Here is a 24,030-nt window from a genome sequence, read left to right as displayed (position 1 = left end):
CTGTGTAATTACCTTTCCTGTAAACCAAACAATGTGAGTTATCATTAAAATAGTTAGCCTTTGAATTTTTCTTCTACTTATGGTTTAGACGCAATAAATATTTAATGTAAGGCTGACTTTCCCTGGCAAATCAGTTTTGCTGTTTTTTTTTTTTTTTTTTGTCAACATGTTTAGGAAAAACAAATTCTTTAACATTAATCAAAATAAACTCATGCATAAGAGGGGTGGGATAATTAAAGCGTTGTACAGCATGCGTGTGTGTATATGCATGTATATGTGTGTATGTATATTTTGTTTTAATAGTTTTCACTTTCTAGCCTAAAGAACTCTCAGCAATCCCCTGACTCAGCCTCCTAATGCCTATTCCTAATTACATATGAAAAAAAATCTAGTGTGACTTCATTCATCAGGGCAGGTTTTGTATAGGACACTGTGATGGGGAGTGTTCTGTGTGTGCGATGCTTTCAAGCCCCAGTGACTGTTTTGAAGGTTTTCAGGGTCATGGAGCCATTAAGAGATTCCTTTCTTACATGGACTCTGTATAGTTCAGTGTCTACAGTGGGGGACAGTGCAGGTATGGCCCGGCCAGGAGGTATTGGGAATGCTGTTCTCTGCTCAATTTTACTTTGAAGCTAAAGCTGTTCTAAAAGCTAAGTGTGGTGGGTCACACCTGCAATCCTTGTACTTGGGGAGCAGAAATAGGATCTTGGTGAGTTTGAGGGCATCTGGGCTGCAGAACTAGTACCAGGACAGCCAGAGCTACAGGGTGAGAACCTATCTCAAAATACCAACTACGAGTATAATATAGTTTGTTCATTAGAAAGTGATTGCTTTTTCTGCAGAAGAATCTGGGATACTCTGGATCAGAAATGTTCTATAGGGTTTTGGGGTGCAGTCTGGTCCAGTGTCTGCCGAAAAGATGTGAAAAGATAACACTTTTCAAAACCGAGAGAAGTTGTTTATATGTCCAAGGGAAAAAAACTGGCAATGTTTGTTGCAATTTGTATTTAAAAAAGGAAAAAGACTGTAAAAATTGAGCTTAAGAATAAAAATTAAAAATTGAGAAAACTCATACCTCATTTGATAGTTTCCTGATACTAGTGAATGTAAGTAACTCTTCAGCATTAACAAATGCAATTTTTTTTTTTTTTGGATGGTGGAGAATAAAATGTGCCATCATTTGGAAAGTTTGTAGATTTTAAAACCAATGTTTTCTAAGCGACTGTTGTATATTACAAAAGCACATAGGGGAACATTCTATGAAAAATACTACAGTGGATATTAATGTAGCTGCTAATGACCCCAGAGTCCACACCTGCCTGACCTTTGAGTAACTACCACTTGCCAATTTTTCGAGTAGCATTAAAGACTCCAAATTACCTTGAAAGAGTGTATAAATAATCTCTTTGCTATTTGCCTTATCTGGGCGAAGCCAGATTTCACTGGAATACTTCAACCAAAATAACATATTGCAACAGACATATGCAAGCAGTTCTGAGACTCCAATAACTCCCCCCCTTCTTCCCCTCCTTGGATCTCATGAATCTTAGGCTGGTTTCACACTTGTTTGCTGTGCAGTAGCCCAGGTTGGCCTTAAACACCTGGTCTTTCTGCCTCCACCTCTCAAGTGTTGGGATCACAGGCTTGAAACAGCACACCCAGTTTTAACATTTTTCTATTAAACCAGAAAGTAGATTTCTAAAATGTTCTGTTTCTAAAAATGCATTATTTATTATTATGTGTGCGTGCGTGCGTGTGTGTGTGTGTGTGTGTGTGTGTGTGTGTGTGTGTGTGTGTGTGATGTGTGATCAGAGAGCAATTTTGTGCAGTTAGTTCTCTCTTTCTGCTTTTATGAAGGTTCTGGGGATGGAACTTGGGGTATTAGACATGCACAGCAAGTAAGCACCTTTCCCTGCTGAGCCCTCTCCAGCCCAAGATTTGTGAAACTTTCAGTGAGCTACTTTTTCCACTAATTTCTGCCTCTTCAGAAAATGTGGTTACATTTCATAAGACTTATGTTACTTATGCTAATGTGCATTGAGTTGATTGTTTAAATGAATTTTGTTTTGTTTTGTTTGAAACAGTGTTTTCCTATGTAATCTAGGCTGGCCTTGAATTTAGGGAGCTTCCAGAGTGCTGTGATTACAGATGTGGGGCCTCTTTGTCTGGTATATAATTTCTGTTGATAGATAATATCTAGTAGGTATTTGGTTTGTTTGTTTGTTTTTTGTTTTTAGTGTTTTGAGTCAAGGTCTTCTATCTCCAGATACCCTTGAATTTAGGCTGGCTTCAAATTTGTAGTAATCCTGCTGTCTCAGCCTCCTTAGTGCTGGGATTATAAATATGTTCTTAGACATGTCTAATATATTTGGTCTCTGTAAACAAGACTTTGTCCTTAAAATTTGAGGTAATAGATAGTCCTAAGAACAATGCATTTGAGAACTCTTACTAAGAATTCTTGTGCTATTTGAGGAGGTTTGGAGGGGAGAGATATTGATTTTATAACTGATTAAGTTGATCTAGGGCCATTTCAACCACTCTGCCAGGTATTACCTTACAGATTGGTCCTTAGTTTTAGAAACACCTTTACAAGGGCCATAAAATTCTTCAGATTAGTGAATGCTGTGTCCAGGAGTTTAGAAGTTATTGTTTTGAAGATAGGATGCTTTGGAGATTTCTTTTTATCTCGATTTTCCTGATGTTTATGTCCCTGAGAATGAATCTTGGGCTGGTTATGGATGACAAAACCATCACCAGATCAGGGTCTAGTCTGGTTTTGCTGACAGGTTCAGGAGCATTTACTCAGAGTTTCTGATCAATTGGCTGATTCCTCCCCCCCCCCCTTTTTTTTTTTTTTTTTTGAGACAGGGTCTCTGTATCCCTAGCTGTAGCTGTCCTGGAACTCTCTTAGTAGACCAGGCTGGCCTCGAACTCAGAGATTTCCGCCTCTGCCTGCTGAGTGCTGTGATTAAAGGTGTGTGCCACCACATTCTGGCACTGTACAATTTTGTAAGATATATCGGTTTAAGTCAGATATATAGTACAGTTAATTTTTCATTTTTTTTTTAAACATTCATGTTTTGCCATGGGTATCGAGTCCTCTGGAATTGGAGTTACAGACAGCTGTGAGTTGTCATGTGGTTGCTGGGAATTGAACTCAGGTCCTGGGGGGGGGGGACAGCTAGTGCTCTTAACTACTGAGCCATCTCTCCAGCCCCCTTCATTGTTGCTTAAAACAAAGGGAAACTTTTTCTTTTTGTGATTATGCAGATTAGAAAAGATGCTTGTTAGATCTTATCTGCTTGTAGTCACTTCACTTTTCTGTTCCTCTCTTTAAAATGGAATACATCTTACAGGGAGTGTGCTGATGTTATCTTGGCCCCCTCAGGGTTCCCTCTGGCTAAGTAATTGACTGGGAGATCCCTTGTGAATTCTTGCTTCAGGCCACATTCTGTGTGGGTGTGAGTTTTAGAGTTTAGGTTACAAGCTCTCCCAGAAACCTGGGTAGTGTGTTTCTTTCTAGTTTCCCCATTCCTTTCTTTCTTTCTTTCTTTCTTTTTTTTTCTTTTTCTTTTTCTTTTTTTTTTTTTTTTGGTTTTTCGAGACAGGGTTTCTCTGTGTAGCTTTGGAGCCTATCCTGACACTTGCTTTGTAGACCAGGCTGGCCTCAAACTCACAGAGATCTGCCTGCCTCTGCCTCCCAAGTGCTGGGATTAAAGGTGTGTGCCACCAACGCCCGGCCTTCCCCATTCCTTTCTTAAAAACAAACAAGAAACTTGTTTTTTAAATTAAATTTATTTAGAGTGTGTGTATCCCCATGTGGAGGTCAGAGGACAGTGTTCAAGAGCCAGTTCTTGCCTCCTAGCATGTGGATCCCAGGGATGAATTAGGTCCTGGGGTCTGGCAGCAGCACCTGTCCTGCTGGACCGAATCTCACATTGCTTCCATGGTAATAGAAAATCTTGCGTAGTTAACCTTTCTGGGGTTAGACTGATATGCCAGGTTTTGTTGTTGTTTTGAGACAGGGTCTTTATCCCAGGCTGGCCTCATTGTAGAGCTGAGGATGCCCTTGATTTTTGTTTGTGTTTTTTGGAGACAAGGTCTCATGTGTGGCTTTCACTGGTCTGGAACTCACTTTATAGAGCAGGCTGGCTTTGAGCACATAGAGTTGTCACCTCTACTTCTCAAGTGCTGGGATTACAGCATATACCACCACATGCGGTTTATATGGTGCTAGAGACCGAACTCAGGGCCTCTGTGTGCTAGGTAACCAACCACTGCCAACTGAGCTAGCTACATTCCCAACTCTAGGCTTGGGTTTTTTGTTTAAAGCTTTCCATAAAGTTAAATTCATACATTTCAAACACACACACACACACACACACACACACACACACACACACACACACACACAGGCAAGAGAGAGAGAGTTTGAGACAGTGTATTGCTGTTAAGCTCATCCACACTGGCCTTAGACTCATGGCGATCCTCCTGTCTCCACTTCCTGAGTGCTGGGATACAGGTAGGGTGACAGACACATGAGGTAGAAAATAGCTCCTACTTTCCCTCTTCAGTTTCTCCATTGTTAACGTCATCAATCAGTGTGATACATTTGTTGCAACTGATAATAACAGCTGTGTGTTGTTACCAAAAAAGAGCACAGTTTCCAGCACAGTTTACTCTGTTCCCTGTTCTATGGCATTTGTTATTGTTGGAGACATGGTATCAATTGTGAAGGTAAATTTGGAATCCGTGTAGCTCAGATTCCTGAGTCCTGGCATTACAGTTGTACACCTCTGTGCCGGGCCACTTTGTGGATTATCGCAAATGTGTGACCATTACAGTATCATTTAAAGCAGACACTGTCTGCAAAGCCAAATATTCTACCTATCCACCTCTCCTGCAGCCCCTGCCAATTGCTCATCTTTTATACTATTTTCATAGTTTGGTCTTCCAGAATGTTAATACAACTATTGTCATGCAAACAGTGACCTTTTAGATGATAGTGGTATAGTGGCCTCTCCAGTTTGCCTTATTTTACTAAGCAATGTGGATTCAGGTTCCTCCTTTTCTTTGGTGTGTGTGGTGCCCATTTCTCTTCATTGCTGAGAACAGTGTCTTGTATGGCTTGTTCCTTGGTGTATGAACCGGTTTGGCTGAACGCCATCTTGCTTACTTCCTAGTCTGGGCTGTTATGAGTGAAGTTACCTGTACTGTTTTGATTTGCAATCTTCTAGTGGCATCTAATATGCTTCTTTTCTCATATGCTTGGCCATCTGTGTGTTCTCTGTAATGCGCTATCTGCTCAGACTTCTTTAAGTTGTTTTGTTTCTTTTTGATGTACTAGGGGGATTTGATTTAGGGTTCCACAGTTGGGTGTGGTGGCACACTCCTTTAATCCCAGCACTTGGGAGGCAGAGGCAGGTGAATCTCTGTGAGCTCAAGGCCAGCCTGGTCCACACAGTGAGTTCCAGGACATCCAGGGATACACAGAAAAATCCTGTCTCAAAAAAAACAAGCAAACAAACAAACAAAAAAATAATTTGGGGTCCCACATGCTCTCTACCACTGAGATGCATCCCTAATCCTTTCTCAAAATTCTTTTTGAGACCAGGGTCTTCACTGAGCTGGCCAGGTTAGCAAGTGTCATTATAGCTCAGGCAGGACATAACCTTGGTTAGGAAGCACCTGCCTTAGTTTCCCCAGTAGCTGGGCTTATAGGCTTGCTCTGCCAGGCCCATCTCTCAACCAGCTTTAAATTGAGATGAGTAGTTTTGTTTGTTTGTTTGTTTGTTTGTTTGTTTTTGTTTTTTCATTGTTGAGAGTTTTAAAAGTGTTCTCAGTATATTTTGGATATCCAAACATATGCCTACCTGTGCGCTCGGTGCGAGAGTGCACTAAGACTACAACACGCAAAGCAAGCTCCAACACTCACCTATATCCACAGTCCTTCTTGGATGTAATTAATTTTTTTCTTCATAAAACTCATGGTCTTTCACATGTTAGACCAAGCTATGCCCCCAGCCTTCCTCCTTAGAATATTTTATACAGTTTTTTGTTTTTCTTGTTCTGGACTTTAATCTCAAACACTAATGCTGGGAAGCTTGCTATTAGTGAACTGGGGACAAGGAAGTGGAATACTTGTATCTCCCCACCCAGTGCTGGTAATTATAATTTTAACCTTTAGCTTCCTTGTGTTTAAATAAGGCTGGGCATAAGGCTTTAGTCCAGAGTATGCACGTAGACTGGTGTCTCTGCTCACGACCTGTCCTCTGGATTAAGATCAACTCCTCCTATAATTAGCTCCTCCTCCTTGCTGAGCCTTGCTGATTTGGATCCTGCCCAGCTTTTACTTTTCAATGTTGTTATATTCTGGTTTGGTTCCTTAACACAGGGTTCTCTATGTAGCCCCAATGGTCTGGAATATGTAGACCAGGCTGCCTTAAAACTTGAAGCAGTCCTTCTGCCTCTGTGTGAGTGGTTTTGTTTTTTGTTTTTTTTCCCCTTGAAACAGAACTTTGTTATGTATATTTCAACTAGCTATACAAAACAAACTAGCCTTAAATTGGTGCTGGGATGTAACCTTGGGCAAGCATTTGACAATAAGCCACACCCCAACCTCCAAATAATCTTTTGAGAGACAAGAATCCTCATTTCTAGAGTTTTTCTTGGGCTCCCCCCCCCCTTTAACTTAAAATACTTATTATTACTCTGTATGTGAATGTTTGTGTTGGGGATGCAAATACTTCATGTATGTATAGAGGTCAGAGGTCAACTTTGTGGAGTTGATTCTTTCTCCACTTTTATGTGGGTTCCTGGGTTAAACTGAAGTCACCAGGCTTATACAACAAGCACCCTTACCTGCTGGGCCATCTTGTTGGCCCTCTTGGGGCCCTTTTAATTCCTGGGTTTTTTTTGGGGGGTGGGGGTGGGTGGGAGATAGATTAAAGGAGAGAAGTTCGGACATAGCATCCCAAGGGGTCCTGGGTATTTTTTTTTTTTATTAATTTTAAACTTACTTGTACTTTATGTGTCTGGCTGTGTTGCCTGCATGTATGTCTGTATCTTGTGAATGCAGTTCACAGAGACTGGGGGATGCTGGATCCCCTGGAACTGGAGTTATACATGGCTGTGAGCTACCATGTGGGTTCTGGGAATCAAACCTAGGTCATATGGAAGAGCAGCCAGTGCTCTTAACCACTGGGCCATCTTTCCAGCCCTTTCCTTGAGTCTTACAGATCTTTCCTGGTGTTCTTCCTTGTCATCCTTTTCCTGAACTCAAAGGGTCAAATGCCTTAGGCCTCTTTGGGTGGGGTTCTCTTCTCTTCCTATGTTCTCTTTGTAGATTATTTCAGGCTCTACTTTGATGTATTATGTGTATGTTACAGTGCTGGGAGCAAACCCACGGCATTCTGCATGGGAGGCAAGCAGTCTACTAACTGAGCTGTGTCCGCTACTCACTTAGCCAGCTCACTTAGTCTTTGGCCATGACTCTGATGATGACTGACAGTTGGGCATCTGCAGCCTCCACACCTGTGGGCTCCTAACACCTACCTTCTGCTACTTTCCTGACATTTCCCCACGGGTACCTTGAATGGGCTTGCCTCCTGGTCAGCCTGTCGAACACTTAACTCTATGGCTTTCTCTTTGAAAGTCTGCATCTTTCTCTTAGTCCAACATTGAAATACATGGTAGATCTTGGTCTACTGTCTTAGTTGCTACTCAATTACTGTGATAAAACGCCATGACCAAGGGAACTAGAAAACATTTAGTTTGGGGCTTGTGGTTTCACAGGGCTAGAGACCGTCATGACAGGGAGCATCAGGCAGGCAGGCAGGGTACTGCAGAAGTAGCTGACAGCTTGAGATGTGACCCCCAGGCAGAGAGAGAGAGAGAGAGAGAGAGAGAGAGAGAGAGAGAGAGAGAGAGAGAGACTGGGAAGGGTGCCAGTCCTTTGGATTTTTTGTTTGTTTTGGTTTTTTCAAGACAGGGTTTCTCTGTGTAGCTTTGGAGCCTATCCTGGCACTCTCTCTGGAGACCAGGCTGGCCTCGAACTCCCAGAGATCCGCCTGCCTCTGCCTCCCCAGTGCTGGGATTAAAGGCGTGTGCTACCACCTCCCGGCCCTTTGTAGTTTTTTGAGACAGGGTTTCTCTGTATAACAGCCCTGGTTGTCCTGGAACTCACTTTGTAGACCAGGCTGGCCTTGAACTCACAGAGATCTGCCTTCCTCTGCCTCCCAAGTACTGAGATTAAAGGCATATGCCACCACCGACTGGCAGTGCCAGTCTTTTGAAACCTCAAAGAAAGTCTGCCCCCTCTGTGATAATCTTCTTCCAACAAGGCCACACCTCCCAATCCTTCCCAAACAGTTCCACCAACTGGGGACTAAGTATGCCAACATACAGAGTCTGTGAGGGCCATTCTCATTCAATCCACCACACGATACAAGCCAGAAATCCAGCAGGTGCCCTTGGTTCCTTTTTTCCCTCAGACTTCTGCTTCCATTCATGTTTTCTCAACTCCCTTTGGTTGTCATGGCCCATGTCCCATCTGTGGTGGAGATGCTAAAATTGCTCCTGTACCAAATGGATGGTGTCCCTTGTCACACCACTTCTAAGTACAGCTTCCCTGTCACAGCCCTAAAAATGCCTTTACCTACCCACTCCTTCCTTCCACCGCCTCTCATTTCCCTCTCCTTCCCTTCTCCTTCCTCCCTCTCTTCCTTTTTCCCTCTTTCTTGCCTGTCTTGATAAATTGCCCAGCCTAGCTTCAGCCTTGTAATCCCCCTGCTTCAGGCTTCTAATTGCTGGATTATAGGCATGGGCCATCATGCTAGGCTTCAAGAGTTACCCCCGTTCTCTCACTGCCTACCTCCTCACACCTTGACCTGGTTTCACTGTGTAGCCCTTAGCCCAGGCTGGCCCTGAGCTCATCATTCTACCGTATTAATCTCCCAAGTGCTGGGACAGGCATGTGTTAGCACACTCATCTTACATGGACTTTTCGGTGCGTTTCCTCACTTTTGACCCTGCTGTCTACCGTGCCTTCCACCTGCAGCTTTGAGCCCTCTGAGGTTGGACACCGTACTTCCCATCCAACAGGAGGTGTGAGGCACACCAGTTACCATCCATCCCTGTACTGTCTGGGTCCTGGAACTCTCTCTCTCTCTCTCTCTCTCTCTCTCTCTCTCTCTCTCTCTCTCTCTGTCCTTTTAGTTTTCATTTTTGTCATGTATCATGTTGGCGAGCTTTTGGGTCATGATCACCCAGAAGATATGTGTCACTCCTGTTTGCCCATGTCATTTCCTCCACTTAGACTGGCTGCGCCTTCCTCTCCAGAGTGACCATTTCTCTTGTAGCCCTGATATCGTTGTGAAACAGGCTTTCTAAGTAGCACTGAGCCCATTTTCAGGTAGCTCTCTTGTTCATAGGGCTGCCTTTCCATCAGTATCTTAGACAGTAGGAACCAGGCAGGCTACATACCCCTTAGGGGAATACTTTGCCTTATTAGATGCTACAGGAAGCTGCCTCTTAGGCATTCATTCTTGTCTTAGTGGGGGTTCTGGATTATTTTTAATTAATTAATTTTAAATTTTTTACCTGCATTGTTCTTTTGCCTGGATGTATGTCTTTGTGAGGGTGTCAGATCTTGGAGTTACAGACAGTTGTGAGCTGCCATGTGGGTGCTGGGAATTGAACCCAGGTCATCTGGAAGAGCAGCCAGTGAGTGCTCTTACCTACTAAGCCATTTCTCCAGCCCCTGAGGGTTCTGGATTCTTTACCTATGTTTCTCTGGGCTTAGCAAAGCACCTGGTCAAGAGTCACTCAAGCGTTCACCAAGCCAATGGAGACATTTATACCTGGCCTAAAACCATATGTCAGTTAGGAGACTGCAGAGAAAGGTAAGCATTTTGCATTTTGATCCGTGAGGCCTCAATTATACTCTTTCTTTTATCTTTTTCTCTTACTGTGATAGCTTCTGAGCACCCTCTGCTACTCTCAGATGCATAAAGTCTTAGTCACCTAAGTGTTGAGGAGGCAGCTGGACGTCAGAGTCTGGCATTCATGACAGGATGGGGCTAGAGGTGAGAATCCAGGGACTGTGGCATATAGAGTGTGTTTTGAAGGAGTGAGAATGGATGAATCATTTAGAAAGTGAGATGCAAAAAAAAAAAAACCCAGAAGGTTTATATTAAAAGAGTTTTCACAGCAAAGCCTGTTCCTGTAAAATTGTGAAATACTTTCTCATGAAAGTTGGACTCTGTAAAGATGGCATTCAGTCATTAGGTTGGCAAGAATGTCTTGGGAACCAACAAATGCAATGAACCACCTCAAATTTAGTGACTTAAGGGATAAATGCTTTATTGTGTCCACTGGCTCTGTGGGCAGGAATTCAGCTAGACACAGCAGAAGGGACTTGTCTCTGCTATTTGATATCTAGGGTATCAGCTGGGCAGCCTTGAAGAGCTGCACTTTTCTCCATTCATAGCCAATGCTTGGCCTAGGGTGATCAAGAGGCTGCATGTGGCCTTCTGCATGCCTTTCTCAGCCCTCATTGGCCTGGGTGAGTAGGACTTCCTTAGGGTCACTTAAAGGGAAAGTGACCTGAATTTGGGAAGTTTCTTCAGTAAGTATTGAGCTGTATCATAGGCTTCTGACTTTGAAATTCCAAAATTTGCATTTTCTTTATCAGCTGTGTTTCAGATCCTGCATCTCTACCTCCCAAGCACTGGTGCTGGGATCCAAACATAGGTCCTTTTCTTATGTGGCCAGCCCATTACAGAGCCATCTCCCCAGGCCTGAAATGTTGCTTTTGGATTGAGGAACTTTTCTCTTGTTGAAAGATCTGTAAAAGGTCTGTCTTAGTGACGGTTCTCTCCCTATAAAGAGACACCATGACCATGAACTCATTGGGGCTGGCTTACAGTTTCAGAGGTTTAGTCCATTATCATCATGGTAGGAAGCATGGTGGCAGGTAGATATGGTGCTGGAGAGGTAGCTGAGAGTTCTACATCTTGATCCATAGGCAGCAAGAAGGGACACATTAGGCCTGCTTTGAGCATCTGAGACCTCAGAGCCTGCCCCCAATGGCACACTTACTCCAAGAAGGCCACACCTCCTAATAATGCCACTATGTATGACCAAGCATTCAAACACATGAGTCTATGTGGCCATTCTGATTCAAACCACCACAGACAGGGTCAGTCTCGAGTTTTCCAAACAGCAAAACAGGAAGAGTTGGATTTCTCAAAGAATACTTTTTTATTGGGAGCTTGGTCTAGCCTGGGAGAATCTGGTCCCATAATGCAGAATAATTCACTCCAGTGGTTCATCCATCCTATTACACAAGCTTTTTGTTCCTCTGTTATGAACTGGACATTGTGCTGGATGCTGGGGAGGGGGACACATTAGTGAGTCAAAGCCATCGTGGACTTTTGAGTACAGGACTTGAAGGCATGGGTCCATATGCTACTGGAAGGCATGCATTCCTGAGGGCCTGTGAAAGGCAGAGCTTGGTGATATTGAGGAGCAAGAATAGCTAAGTGAGTGCTCGGAGCTTTGCTAGCAAGCAGGTGGCAGTTGAGACAGGAGCTGGGCCATCTAGGCCACTGATCACATTAGTAATACTCAGAGATGCTTGCCATGCATGCTTGATGTGACCCTGTGAGTGAGTACAAGTGTCCTCCGTCATGTGCATAGGGAAATAGAGGCTTGGGGAGGCCAGGTAACTGGCATGCATCTCCGGGGGGAGTCAGGATCTATAATCTCTTGCTTTCATAGTTCATGTTTTTTAATCTCAGAACAAAAAGTGGTGAGTGGGCCTTTAAGGAGGCCAGTGGCAGGTTTTTAGAGGGCCTGGAGGGATGCAGGCAGATGTGAGGAAACAGCTGAGAGCTCCCGTGTGTAAAAAGCCCAGGAGTGTTCTAGAAATTCCAGATTTCTGGTTGACTTTTCTTTCAGCTTGACTCTCCCTGGGGACATCGGAGTTCCTGTCAGCTGGAGTGCACTCTGGACATTTGACCCTTTTTGGTTAAATGTCAACTTGTTTTGCCTCACCGCAGCATTTTTAATTGGATTGCAGGAGCAATCCTAGTGTCTTGAGGGAGCAGAGCTGAATAAACTTGAGGCCATGTGGCCCCTTGCTCTCCCTGAGTCTGCATTATGGCCGTGACACCTCTCAGGAAGGGCATTTCCTTCTCAGTGTCAAATGTAACAGGAACCAAGGGGTTGCCCCTTAACTCTCCCATTCTCTGTGTCACTTCTGCTGTTCAGTCTCCAAACTTGGGCTCCCTACATCATCTGTAGGTGTTCAACTCAAAACATTCATGCATCTCCCACTCTCCATCTTACTCCTTTGAGACAGGGCTGTCACTGAACTTGGAGCTCACCATTGATTTCTTTTAGGCTGCAGTGCAGTAAGGCCCAGCTGTCCTGTCTCATGCTTGAGCTCATCCTCATGCTTGCTTGGCAGTGCTTTTACCCACTGAGCTGCCTTGGGCGGTTCTTGGGAGCATTCAGAGCAGAGTCTCTGCTGGGTTCCCAGGTTGGTTTCTATCTCAGCTGATCACTTCACTTTGAGGAGCTCTCCTGCTGGAAACCAGATCCCACCCTCACATTCAGATTAGCCTGTATCTGACTCAGTCCCCGGTGCCTCCTCCTCTGTCTTCTCTTTCTTTTCTCATCCTACCTTGTACTGTCCTGTCTTTCCATGTCCTAATTCTAACCCGAAGCTTGGGTGGGGACCTCTGGTCCTGAAAGAATTATCCCAAGGGGCAGAACTGGGAAATGGATGTTAAGGCTCTGGAGTTAATCTTTGTGTAGAGATGTCTAAATATTTGAAGAGTCACCCTGAGGCAGCTTATTTTTTCTCTCCTAATTGCCATTTGCTGTTGCCCAGTCTTGTTCAAAGACTTGTACCCTTCACCCACTGATTTCCACTCCTGTGTGCTTGCTCTTTTGGAACCCCATTTACTTGTTTGTTTTTTTCAAGTCAAGGGTCTTACTATGTAACTCTGGCTGTCCTGGAACTCACTCAGTAGACTAGGCTGGCCTCAAACTCAGAGATCCGCCTGCCTCTGTCTCCTGAGTGCTGGGACTAAAGGCATGTGCCATCACCGCCAGGCTTGGAATTCCATTTCAGTTGTGATCTACACCATTACAGTGACCTCCCAGATGTGTCCAGGCACAGCAAGACTAACAGACCCTTTAGCTCAGGCACCATATGTCACCATATGTCACTAGAAAAGAGCTCTGGCTTAGCACTGTGCTCGATCCACTCATGGCTTCCTTAGAAAATCACCATCTACAACCCCGAGGAGGTTAGCAGTGGTACTGTGACAGCACACTGCATTAGGGCTCTGTTTCACGCCCTTACTACCTGTGAGACCTTGGATAGATGATGTAAAACTCTGTGCCTCCATTTCTCCTCTGTAAAATGAAGGTAAAAATACCATCTTGAGCAGTGAGCTGGCTAGGCGGATAAAGATGCTTGCTGATGAGCCTGACAGGCTATGTTTGATGCCCACCACCCATATAGTGGGAGGAGAGAACCCCTGAAGATTGTCTTCTGGACACACACACACACACACACACACACACACACACACACACACACACAAATGTAATAATAGTAATAATAATAATAATAAAACCCATGACACTATCTCATAGGGTTAGCACAAAGATGAGATGTATTAGTAAGTGTATGTCAAATTCTCAAGACAATCCCCAGCATAATATTTAGCTATAGTCACTGCTCTTCTTTTTCTCTCTTCCTTTTCATGTGGCCTGGGCTGTCATCAAATTCACTGTGTGAAAAGGATGATCTTGCACTTCTGAGCGTTGGGCCTCCACCTCCTGGGTGCTTGTGTGTGCCCTCATGCCTGGTTTTATGTGGTGTTGGGAATGGAACCCAGTGCCTCGTGCATGCTAGGCACTCACTTTATCAATTCAGCCACAGTTCCAGCTTTTGGATTGTTTTTTAATCAGGGTTCCTGACTTTCATCTTTTTTATTTTGAATAGTACTTAGTGAGTTTTTCCATCTTGAATGGTGGTTGTTATTTTAAGACAGAGTCTCATGTAGCCCAGGCTGGCTTCAAACTCATCATTTAGTGGAGGATGACCATAAACTGGTTTTCCTGCCTCTCTATTCCAAGGGTTGGAGTTGAAGGCATGCATTTTCATCTTTAGTGTGTTTTAGAGCCTAGAGCTATCCTGTGAAAAATGTGTGGAGAGATTTGATCAACTAACCCTCCTGTCCTTAGATGTGGTTACCAAATACTAATTGCCCCCCTCAGAGTGTGACAAAGGGTCCAATATAATGCACGGGCTTTCTCACATCAGGGAGAGCTCTGTGATTATCTCAGGTAACATCTTGTTAATTGGATGAACTGGGATAGGTTTCTGGGCACTGAGAAATGGATTTCACATTAAGTGCTGATGACAGGGATGCAGAGGCAGAAGGAACAGCACAGGAACACTGAACTGGCACTGTAGGAAGGCTACTGTTCACCTGTAACGTCACTTAAATTTAGAGCCATCCTGCCATACTTCCTGGGCTGATAGAGACTTGTTCATCGGTCAAGTTTCATTTCCCCGTGATACATGGTAGGCAGTGTTTGCACTCAAGCCTCTGGTCCTTTTGCCTCTTTTTTTTTTTTTTTTTTTTTTTGGTTTTTCAAGACAGGGTTTCTCTGTGGCTTTGGAGGCTGTCCTGGAACTAGCTCTTGTAGACCAGGGTGGTCTCGAACTCAGAGATCCGCCTGCTTCTGCTTCCCAAGTGCTGGGATTAAAGGCGTGCACCACCAATGCCCGGCCTCCTTTTGCCTCTTACCACATAGATTGGAGGGAGTATGTCTGCTTGGGGGACTGGAAGAATCACAACCTGGGAAGATGACCTTCTATGGAAATTTAGTCTCCTGCTGCTTTTTATCCAGAGGTCATAGGTCTTTTCTGAACGTAAACCATGCACTCAGTGGTTGACAAAACCTGTCCTGCTGTGTCACTTTCAATGCAAAGGTTTGCTTTGCTCTTGCTCCTTTAATCTGAAATATTTTAGGTCATATATGGTGCATATTCCACATCAGCTATGGATAACACATCCGTTTCTGCTTTTCTGGGGCATGGTGACTCACACCTTTAGTACTGGCACCCAGGAAGCACAGGTAGGCAAGTCTTTGTGAGGTTGAAAACAGCCAGGGCTACATACAGTGATCCCTAAAGGAGATTTTTTGACACATTGCAAAATGGAGCAGGAATTGTCTTTCTTTTTTTTTAAAAGATAGTGTCCTATGTAGCTCAGGCCAGCACTAAAGTCACTGTTGTAGCTAAAGCAGACCTTAAACTTCTGAGCCTCCTGTTTTGCTTTCCAAGTGCTGGGTTTACCAGCAAATCCCATTACATCAGCCTTTAGAAATTACTTTGTATCACTTTCTATTGTGGGTTTTTGTATACATTTGAATTTTGTCTCTCTTGTCATCTTCCATCTCCTCTATCGTAGGTTCCTACATGTGGCATACAGACAGGTCTTAGCTTAGAAAGTTTGCCAGTTGTGTGATTAAAATCTCATTTGTGTGGAATCCCCTTGGTTTCTCTTGACTGAACTATACAAATGAGGACTGTTCCTTTAATGGTATCTTTCCCGTAAGAAGTAGCTCATTAGACTTGAGTTGTTTTCCTTATGACTTACTATTGGTAGGTTATCCCCAAGGGGCTAAGAAATTCCTGTTTTGAGAAGTCTAGAAAGTCTTTGGTGACGTGATGTTTCATTTTCCTTTTCTCTTTTGCTATAGAAACTAGGATCACTAGGGACTAGAGAGATGGCTCAGCAGTTAAGAGTACTTTCTGTTCTTGTAGGGTCATTTTCTAGCACCCACACTGCCATTCATCAGTCATCTATAACTCCAGTTAAACGGGATTCAGTGCTCATGTCTGGCCTCTGCTGGCATGCACACAGTGCAGGTATGTAACATGCAAACAAAATTCTCATATACATAAAAGAAAAATAAACCTTTAAAACAAAAAAAGAAAATAGGATCATACTGTCTTAGTTACTGTTCTGTTGCTGTGAAGAGACACCATGACCCAAACAAGTCTTATTAAAGAAAGCATTTAACTGGGGGCTTGTTTACAGTTTTAGAGGGTCAGTCAATGGTCATCATGGCAGGACGTAGACAGGCATGGGGCCCTGGAGCAGTAGCTGAGAGCTTTACATCCTAAGCGACTGGGCCTGATGTGGGCTTTTGATGACTCAAAGCCCCCTTCCAGTAACACACCCACTCCAACAAGGCCACACCTCTTAATCCTTCCCAAACATGCAAACATCCAAGCTTATGGGGACCATTCTCATTCAAGGTACCACACACATGCTTTGCCTTTCCTTCCTTTGTACATTCGCATTGATGATCTATCTAACTGAAGCCTCATAAAACCAGCAGAGCAGGAAGCCTATGTCACGCTGTAATCTAGCCACTGTGGCAGTGACATGGTTTCTCTTCTGGCATCCGTGATGGTATTTAACATTCAAATTGTTAGGCAAATCACTTCCTATGTTCTGGCATTTGGTGAAGTGGTTGCTAAAGTGGAGGCTCCAAGTGATTGTGAAGACAAAAATGCTTTTTAGTTAGAATTTAGTGGAAGCTGGGCATGGTGTGGTATACCCTTATAGTCCTGGTACTCAGAGACTGAGGCAGGGAGATCAGGTGTTCAAGGCCAGCCTAGGCTACAGCCAGACCCTGCTCAAAAAAGAACTTGGTGGAGTAATTCAGATTAATCTGGGCTTTTTGTTTTTGTTGGTGTTTGTGGTGTTGGTGATGGAACGTTCTGGGTAAGCACTGTGCCTCCAAGTAGCACTCCCAGCCTCTAAATCAGTTTGTAATTTGAAAAACAGAATTGAGATTTTAAAGTGACTCTTCTAAATGTTTTCCCGTAAAACAATTACAGCGAAGCCAATTGGCAGTGATTTTCCTAGACAGTTTGGCTAGTTAGCTCTAGGGGATCTGTGGCTCTTGTGAAGAACATTGGGTCCAATTGCCCTGTGCTGACTGTTAATTAACATAGTTTGTAGCTAAGCAGCATGTAAGCTGTTGGACACTGAGGGCTAAACCATGTCACCCAAATGCCCATGGTTTCTTTCCCTGGAAATACCACCTGCTCTTTGCCTTTAATTCAGAATAATTTTCCTTCATGTAGAATACTTCGACAGTATTGCCTATCTTGGTTACCAAGACAAAATACAAAAATTAGTCTTTTTTTTCTCCATACAGGGTTTCTCTGTGTAACAGTTCTGGCTGTCCTGAAACTCACTATGTAGACCAGGCTGACCTTGAACTCACAGATATCCACTTGCCTCTGCCTTCTGAGTGCTGGGATAAAAGGTGCACGTCACTGTGCCCATCAAAATTAGTGCCTCCAAATGCCAGGATTAAAGATATGTGCTATCATGCACAACCTATTAAGTTTTCCAGTAGCTGTACTAAACATAAAAAGAAATAGGTGAAATAATTTTAATAATGTATTTAACCCAACGTTTCTAAAATAATGTTTCAACATTGATATTTGCACATTTTCTCTCTTTCTGTTTCCAAACGCAGCCTATAGGGTGTGAATCATCCACATTTCCATAGCTCAGTGGACACATGTGGTTGGTGTCTCTCATGCCAAACAATGGAGTCTTGATGTTCAAGGCAATCCTGTGCAGTGGCTTTGACATAATTGGCATTAGATTTTCATTGTGTTCGTGCTCATGCATGTGTAGGCATGATGTGTGTGTGTGTGTGTGTGTGTGTGTGTGTGTGTATGCCTGTCTAGGTCAGAGGACAACTGTGGATGTCATTTCACCTTTGGTTTGAGACAGCGTTTCTCATTAGCCTGAAACTTTGCCAAGTAGGCTAGACTAGCTGGCCATTGAACTCCAGGGGTCCACTGGTCTCCACCTCCTATCTTGCTATCACTAGGATTATGGGCGTATACCACCACACCCAGCTTTTATTAATGTGTGAATCCTGGGAATCAACTCAGCTCCTCAACACTTGTGAGGCAAGCACATTTCCAACTGAACCACCTTCCCAGCTTTAGCTTGTCGAGGATTGCATGCAAATCGGGTCCTGTAAACCACAGGACAACAGTGATTCTTTTAACCTGTGAGGACGCTGATTCTGACTTGGTCTTTGTGTCAGAGAGTCCTTTTGCTTTCTTACTGGGGGCAATACACAGTCACGATGCTTCAGGCTGGAACATGGGCTCCGGCAGGCTGTGCTTTTATTCCACCTAGTGTTTGCCGTACTAATACCACTCCCTAATCTTGGGCTGTTACTCATGGCTATTTTTAGATGGTAAGACTACTTGTTCTAGAGAGACATTTTCATGAGTGGTTAGCTGGGTTGCTTTCTTATAGCTGAGCATTTCAGTGGACTAGTCCCCATCCCAGAATCAACTTTTTAACATGGTATTTAGTTCTCTTACTTTTTTTTTTAAATCCCAGATTTAGAATTTTTTTTTAATTCCTTTTATTGAGTGGGCAAATTTCAGGCACCTGCCACTTATCATCGTAACCCTGCAGCTCTCTGCCCTTCCTCAGCACCCAGTCTGCATTTTGACTTCAGAGCAGGTTTCTTTGTGTAGCTTCACAGATGGCCTGAATACAGTGTGGTGAGGAAGGAACTGGCAAGTGTTGAACATCTGTTGGGTGCTGTGCTCTTAGTCATGAGGGCTTTAGAAGTATACTTCAGTGGCCCTGAGGGATAGAAGTGTAAAGGTCTACATTTTATAAGTGAGGAAATAGAAATAGAAACCTAGAAGAAAGAAACCATTCAGCTTCGCATACTAATTTGTTAACCGCACTTGCCTCTGGTAGATAATAGGTTTCTTGTTTGGTCAGTTTTTTAAAAAAATTCTTGTAGTTTTATTTTATGTGTATGAGTGGTTTTCCCACATGTGTGCTAATTGCCTTTCTGCTGCCCTCAGAGGATAGAAGAGTGTGTCACATAGATCCCCTGGAGCTGGGGTTATGGATGGTTGTGTGCTACTGTTATGCTTTTATTTAAAAAGAAGGGGGCCAATGTTATGTTTTTATTTAAAAGGAGGAAAAGAGAAAGCTGCGGGATGAGACATGTTAACTAGTTTATTATATTGCCCGGCAGAGTATGGAGACTAAGAGAGAAGAGGAACAGGGGTAATGGCTGACATAGAGGCAGAGAGAGTGCATAGGTGGGAGAGAGTGAAGGAGAGAGAGAGAGAGGAGAGAGTAAAGAGAGGAAGCAGAGAGAGAGTGAAGCAGGAAAGTTGGAGCTTTTAAAGGGAAGACTGCGCATGCGCACTGAGGTTCCACGCGTGCCCAGAGTCCTCAGCAGGCCCTAACGCATGGCGGGTGACGTAATGCATGGCGGGTGACGTAATGATGTGGAGATGACTTAGCAAGTTTTCCTGTGTCAGGGGGCGGGGTCTGTCTCTTAAGGAGGTAGAGTTGATGAGCGTCAAAGCCTGAACCTTTCAGCTACCATGTGGGTGCTGGAAGTTGAGGCTGGGTTCTCTGCAAGAATAACAAGTGCGCTCGCTACACTGTTGAGCCAGGTCTTCATCCTCCGCCTTCTCTTTTATCTATTTATTTATTTTTTATTTGAAAGTAGGTCTTACTATGTACATATAGAGCTCAGGTTGGCATTGAACACTCCATCAGAATATACTTGCAGTGCTGGAATTGCAGAAGGAGCCACTGTGCCTGGCTTGAGAATGGGTTCTCGAACTTGTAATCACTACTGATTGCCATTTAAAAGGAATTGTGATACAGTCATGTGCGGTAGCTCATGCCTGAAATCCAAGCAGTTACAAGGCCAGTCTGAGACCCTGTTGCAAAATATCAAAGGCCTGGGGACTTACTCAGTGGTGGTGAACTGCATAGCATGTACTAGACCCTGTGTTCAATCCCCAGCATCAGGGGGCAGGGAGAGCTGTGGTGGTAGGAATTGTCAATGTGCATGTATTATTCAAAAGACTACAAAAACCGAACAAGATCCTACTCAAACCTACTGAGGTATTCCCAGGTTTTCGTTATCCTCTGTGAGGGCTTGTGGTGACCATGCATACATTCTGGCCCACAGCCACGCCCCCTGATTTCGTCAGGATGGCCCAATGGAACCAGCTCCAGCAGCTGGACACGCGGTACCTGGAGCAGCTGCACCAGCTCTACAGTGACAGCTTCCCCATGGAGCTCCGGCAGTTCCTGGCACCTTGGATTGAAAGTCAAGATTGGTAAGTCCTCTTTGGGAAACTCCCTGAACTGGGAGGTTTGGGGTGGAGTCAGGGGACACACACAACTCTACTAACCCTTTCATCAAAGACAGTACAGGTGCTGGGGGCGGATCAGGAGAGAAGAGGTCATTACATTAGTCCCTTAAAGGGTTCTCTGTGTCTGAAGAGCTATGGGTCCGGGCTTTCAGTGCACTGAGACAGTTTGCTAGTAGCTGTTTGGAAGTCAGATTTGTGTCTCACTTGCTTGGTGAGATCTCTGCATTAATGTTTTTTTTAACATTTATTATGTGTACAATGTTCTACCTGCTACATGCCTGCAGGATGGAAGAGGGCACCAGATCTCATAATGGATGGTTGTGAGCCACCATGTGGTTGCTGGGAATTGAACTCAGGACCTCTGGAAGAGCAGTCAGTGCTCTTAACCTCTGAGCCATCTCTTCAGCCTGAGGTACAGATTTTTTTTTTTTTTTTTGTTTTGTTTTGTTTTTTTGAGACAGGGTTTCTCTGTGGCTTTGGAGGCTGTCCTGGAACTAACTCTTGTAGACCAGGCTGGTCTCGAACTCATAGAGATCCACCTGCCTCTGCCTCCCAAGTGCTGGGATTAAAGGCGTGTGCTACCACCGCCCGGCAGAGATACAGATTTTTAATCTGAGAATTCTGTGTCAGAAGTTGGAGTCCACCACACACGTGGCTCTCCCCTATTATAGGAGAGACACAGGGTAAGGAAAATAGTCATAGAGGAAATGATGCCAGCTATTTACCTCACTTTAATGTATTCAGGCCTATATTAATGTGATCTACTTCTTCTAGAATACCTACCATGATTTAGTGAAGGGCCAAAGAGATGACGCAGAGCAGTTCAGCCTGGTAGTGCTGATTATGCTAATAAGAACTTGTATATACACCAGTCTGACCACAGGGTTGATGGAGAATTTAAGGCAAAACAACCTGATCTGTTCTTTAAAAAAAAGCAAAAAAACTTCATGTGTATGTATGTATGTATGTATGTATGTATGTATCTATGTATCTATGTATGTATGTGTTTGTATAGATGGCAGATGCGTACATGAGTGCTCGAGAGTGCATGAGAGTGTGTGTGTGTGTGTGTGTGTGTGTGTGTGTGTGTGTGTGTGTGTGTGTGTGTGTGTCTCATGTAAGCTAGAGGACAACCTCAGGTTTTATCGTTGGGAATGCCTTCTGGGCATTCTGAGATCCTTTGAGACAGGATCTCACCAATTAGGGCAGACCCTTAGGGATCCTTCTATCCCTGTCGTCCCAATGCTGGAATTACAAGCATTTGCTAATAGGTCCAACATTTTTTTTTAAGTACAATATATTCTGAGTAGTTTCCCCTCCTCAACTCCTCTCAGATCCTCCCCAATTCCCTTCCCACAAAATCCACACCCTTTATCTCTCTCACTAGAACACAAACAGGCACTAAAAAACAGTAATAAAATAAAATAAGACAAACCAAAGCAAACTGGAATAAGATGAAACAAACAAACCAACAGAAGAAAAAGAGCCAAAGAAAAACATATAGACTCAGAGACACATACATGTCGGTGTGCACACACAGAAATCCCATAAAAATAAAATACCAGAAACTATAACATATGCAAAAGACCTACAAGGGGAGAGAGGCCCAGACGAAGCGTCTGAGACAAGTGTGTCCCATGTCTGCCGCCCTCTCTGACACGCCCAGCACTTTCATGAGTTCTCTGGATGGAACGCAGGTTCTCATTGCTCGAAAGGCAACTACTTTACGGAACGAACCACATGCCCAGCCAGCAGCCTTTATCTGTCTTTTTTTTTTTTTTTTTTTTTGGTTTTTCGAGACAGGGTTTCTCTGTGTAGCTTTGGTGCCTATCCTGGCACTCTCTCTGGAGGCTGGCCTCAAACTCACAGTGATCTGCCTGCCTCTGCCTCCCGAGTGCTGGGATTAAAGGCGTGTGCCACCAACGCCCGGTTGAGACAGGATTTCTTTGTGTAGCCTTGGCTGTCCTGGAACTCACTCTGTAGACCAGGCTGGCCTCGAACTCACAGAGATCCTCCTGCCTCTGCCCAGCTTGCTTTTGCCTTTTTAAGGCTCCAAGGATTGAACTGAGGCTGTAAGGCTTCCCTACCAAGCATTTTTATCTATGGAGCCATCTTGCCATCCCTGTTTTGGTTTTGTTTTAAGACAAGGTCTTGCCTGGTGGTAGTGGTGGCTCACACCTTTAATCCCAGCACTCGGGAGGCAGAGGCAGGCGGATCTCAGTGAGTTCGAAGCCAACCTGGTCTACAGAAATAGTTCCAGGACAGCCAGAGCTGTTACACATAAAAATGCTGTCTTGAAAAACCAAAAAAAAAAAAAAAAAAAAAAAAAAAAGAAAGAAAGAAAGAAAGAAAGAAGAGAATAATAATATCTGGAATCATTCTCATATTAACATCTCTCTCCTCTCTTTTTTCCTGTGCTGGGTATCAAACCCAGAGGCTTGAGCACACTAGGCAAGCCGCTGTCACTGAGCTACACCACCACTCGATGGTGTTGTGCTAAACAAGAGGCATGGGAAGTGAATGGGTCACAGCATCAGTTTGTCATGTCCTCTCTGCCTCCCCTTGATGGTGGTTTCTGCATGTGTAAATTTTAGATTCCTGTTGTTACTGCTTTTGAGACAAGGTTACCCAGACTGGCTTGGAACTCCCTAGGTAGGGAAAGCTGGCCTTGACCTCTTCATCTTCCTGCCTCCACCTCCCTAGAGAGAGCCACGGTTGCAGATTTTCGCTATCACACCAGGCTCTCCAAACCTCTCATGCCACACACTTCCTTTTCCTAGGGCATATGCAGCCAGCAAAGAGTCACATGCCACGTTGGTGTTTCATAATCTCTTGGGTGAGATTGACCAGCAGTATAGCCGATTCCTTCAAGAGTCCAATGTCCTCTATCAGCACAACCTGCGAAGAATCAAGCAGTTCCTTCAGGTGCGATGGGAAACTGAGTGGGGGACGCTGGCCCCACAGAGTGGAGTGTTAGTGTTCTGTTCCAGAAGTCTTTCTTTCCTCACTTGGCTAAATGATGAGAGCCTGACTTACACTCTCAATCAAAGGAGAAGTAATCAGTTCTTTCTCAATTCCCTGTGCACCGGCCCTGGGGTACCATTACTGGAAATTCACTTCTCATGTTACAGTTGAAGCAATAAAGCAAGGGCTTAATGTTATTCTATGTTATAATAGCATGCTAATAACACCTACTCATCATAGGCTCATGCTCTTAGTTTTAAATGTTAAAATTTGGCCATTGATTGAGTATTCCTGGGTGAAGTCAACCACTTCCCTATAAAGCCAGATGGCATGCGTCTCAGGATGGACTGCTGTGGTTCTGCCATCGCTGTGGCTGCCATTACCTCCCTTTCTTTCCCTGTGGATTTCAGTCAGATTCTGAAGTCTTTGGTTTGCTACTTCATGGAGTGGCTCTGCAGAAGTGAGTTCTAAGTTAGCCAAGTTCAGTCCATACCTCGGCTACAGCGTTCCACTCTTTCTGTCTTACTTACAGAGCAGGTACCTTGAGAAGCCCATGGAAATTGCCCGCATTGTGGCCCGATGCCTGTGGGAAGAGTCTCGCCTCCTCCAGACAGCAGCCACGGCAGCCCAAGTGAGTCTGAGAAGGAAACAAGTGTAGGGTGGGGGAGTCAGGAAGCAGGCAATGGTGTCTACAGTGCAGAAGAATCGTGATGGTTTAATATGGCTGGAGAAGAAAACAGTGAACTAGATCAAAGCCTTAAATATACATTGAAAATGACACA

The 24,030-nt window shown here is 44.1% G+C and overlaps 1 protein-coding gene across 1 annotated transcript in view; it reads left to right on the top strand.

The window, feature by feature from the left end:
- The window catches only part of Stat3 (signal transducer and activator of transcription 3), a gene marked incomplete in the record, with an annotated part of 55,375 nt that overhangs the window by 7,542 nt on the left and 23,803 nt on the right, over positions 1–24,030 (top strand). Inside the window, 3 exon segments of the mRNA XM_027428129.2 lie at positions 20,098–20,248; positions 23,065–23,209; positions 23,781–23,879. Of these exon segments, the coding sequence (XP_027283930.1) occupies positions 20,121–20,248; positions 23,065–23,209; positions 23,781–23,879 (372 nt within the window).

This window comes from Cricetulus griseus, chromosome 7 (assembly GCF_003668045.3).
Source record: "Cricetulus griseus strain 17A/GY chromosome 7, alternate assembly CriGri-PICRH-1.0, whole genome shotgun sequence".
NCBI classification, from domain to species: domain Eukaryota; kingdom Metazoa; phylum Chordata; class Mammalia; order Rodentia; family Cricetidae; genus Cricetulus; species Cricetulus griseus.
This window is presented reverse-complemented; position numbering and strand designations above follow the sequence as displayed.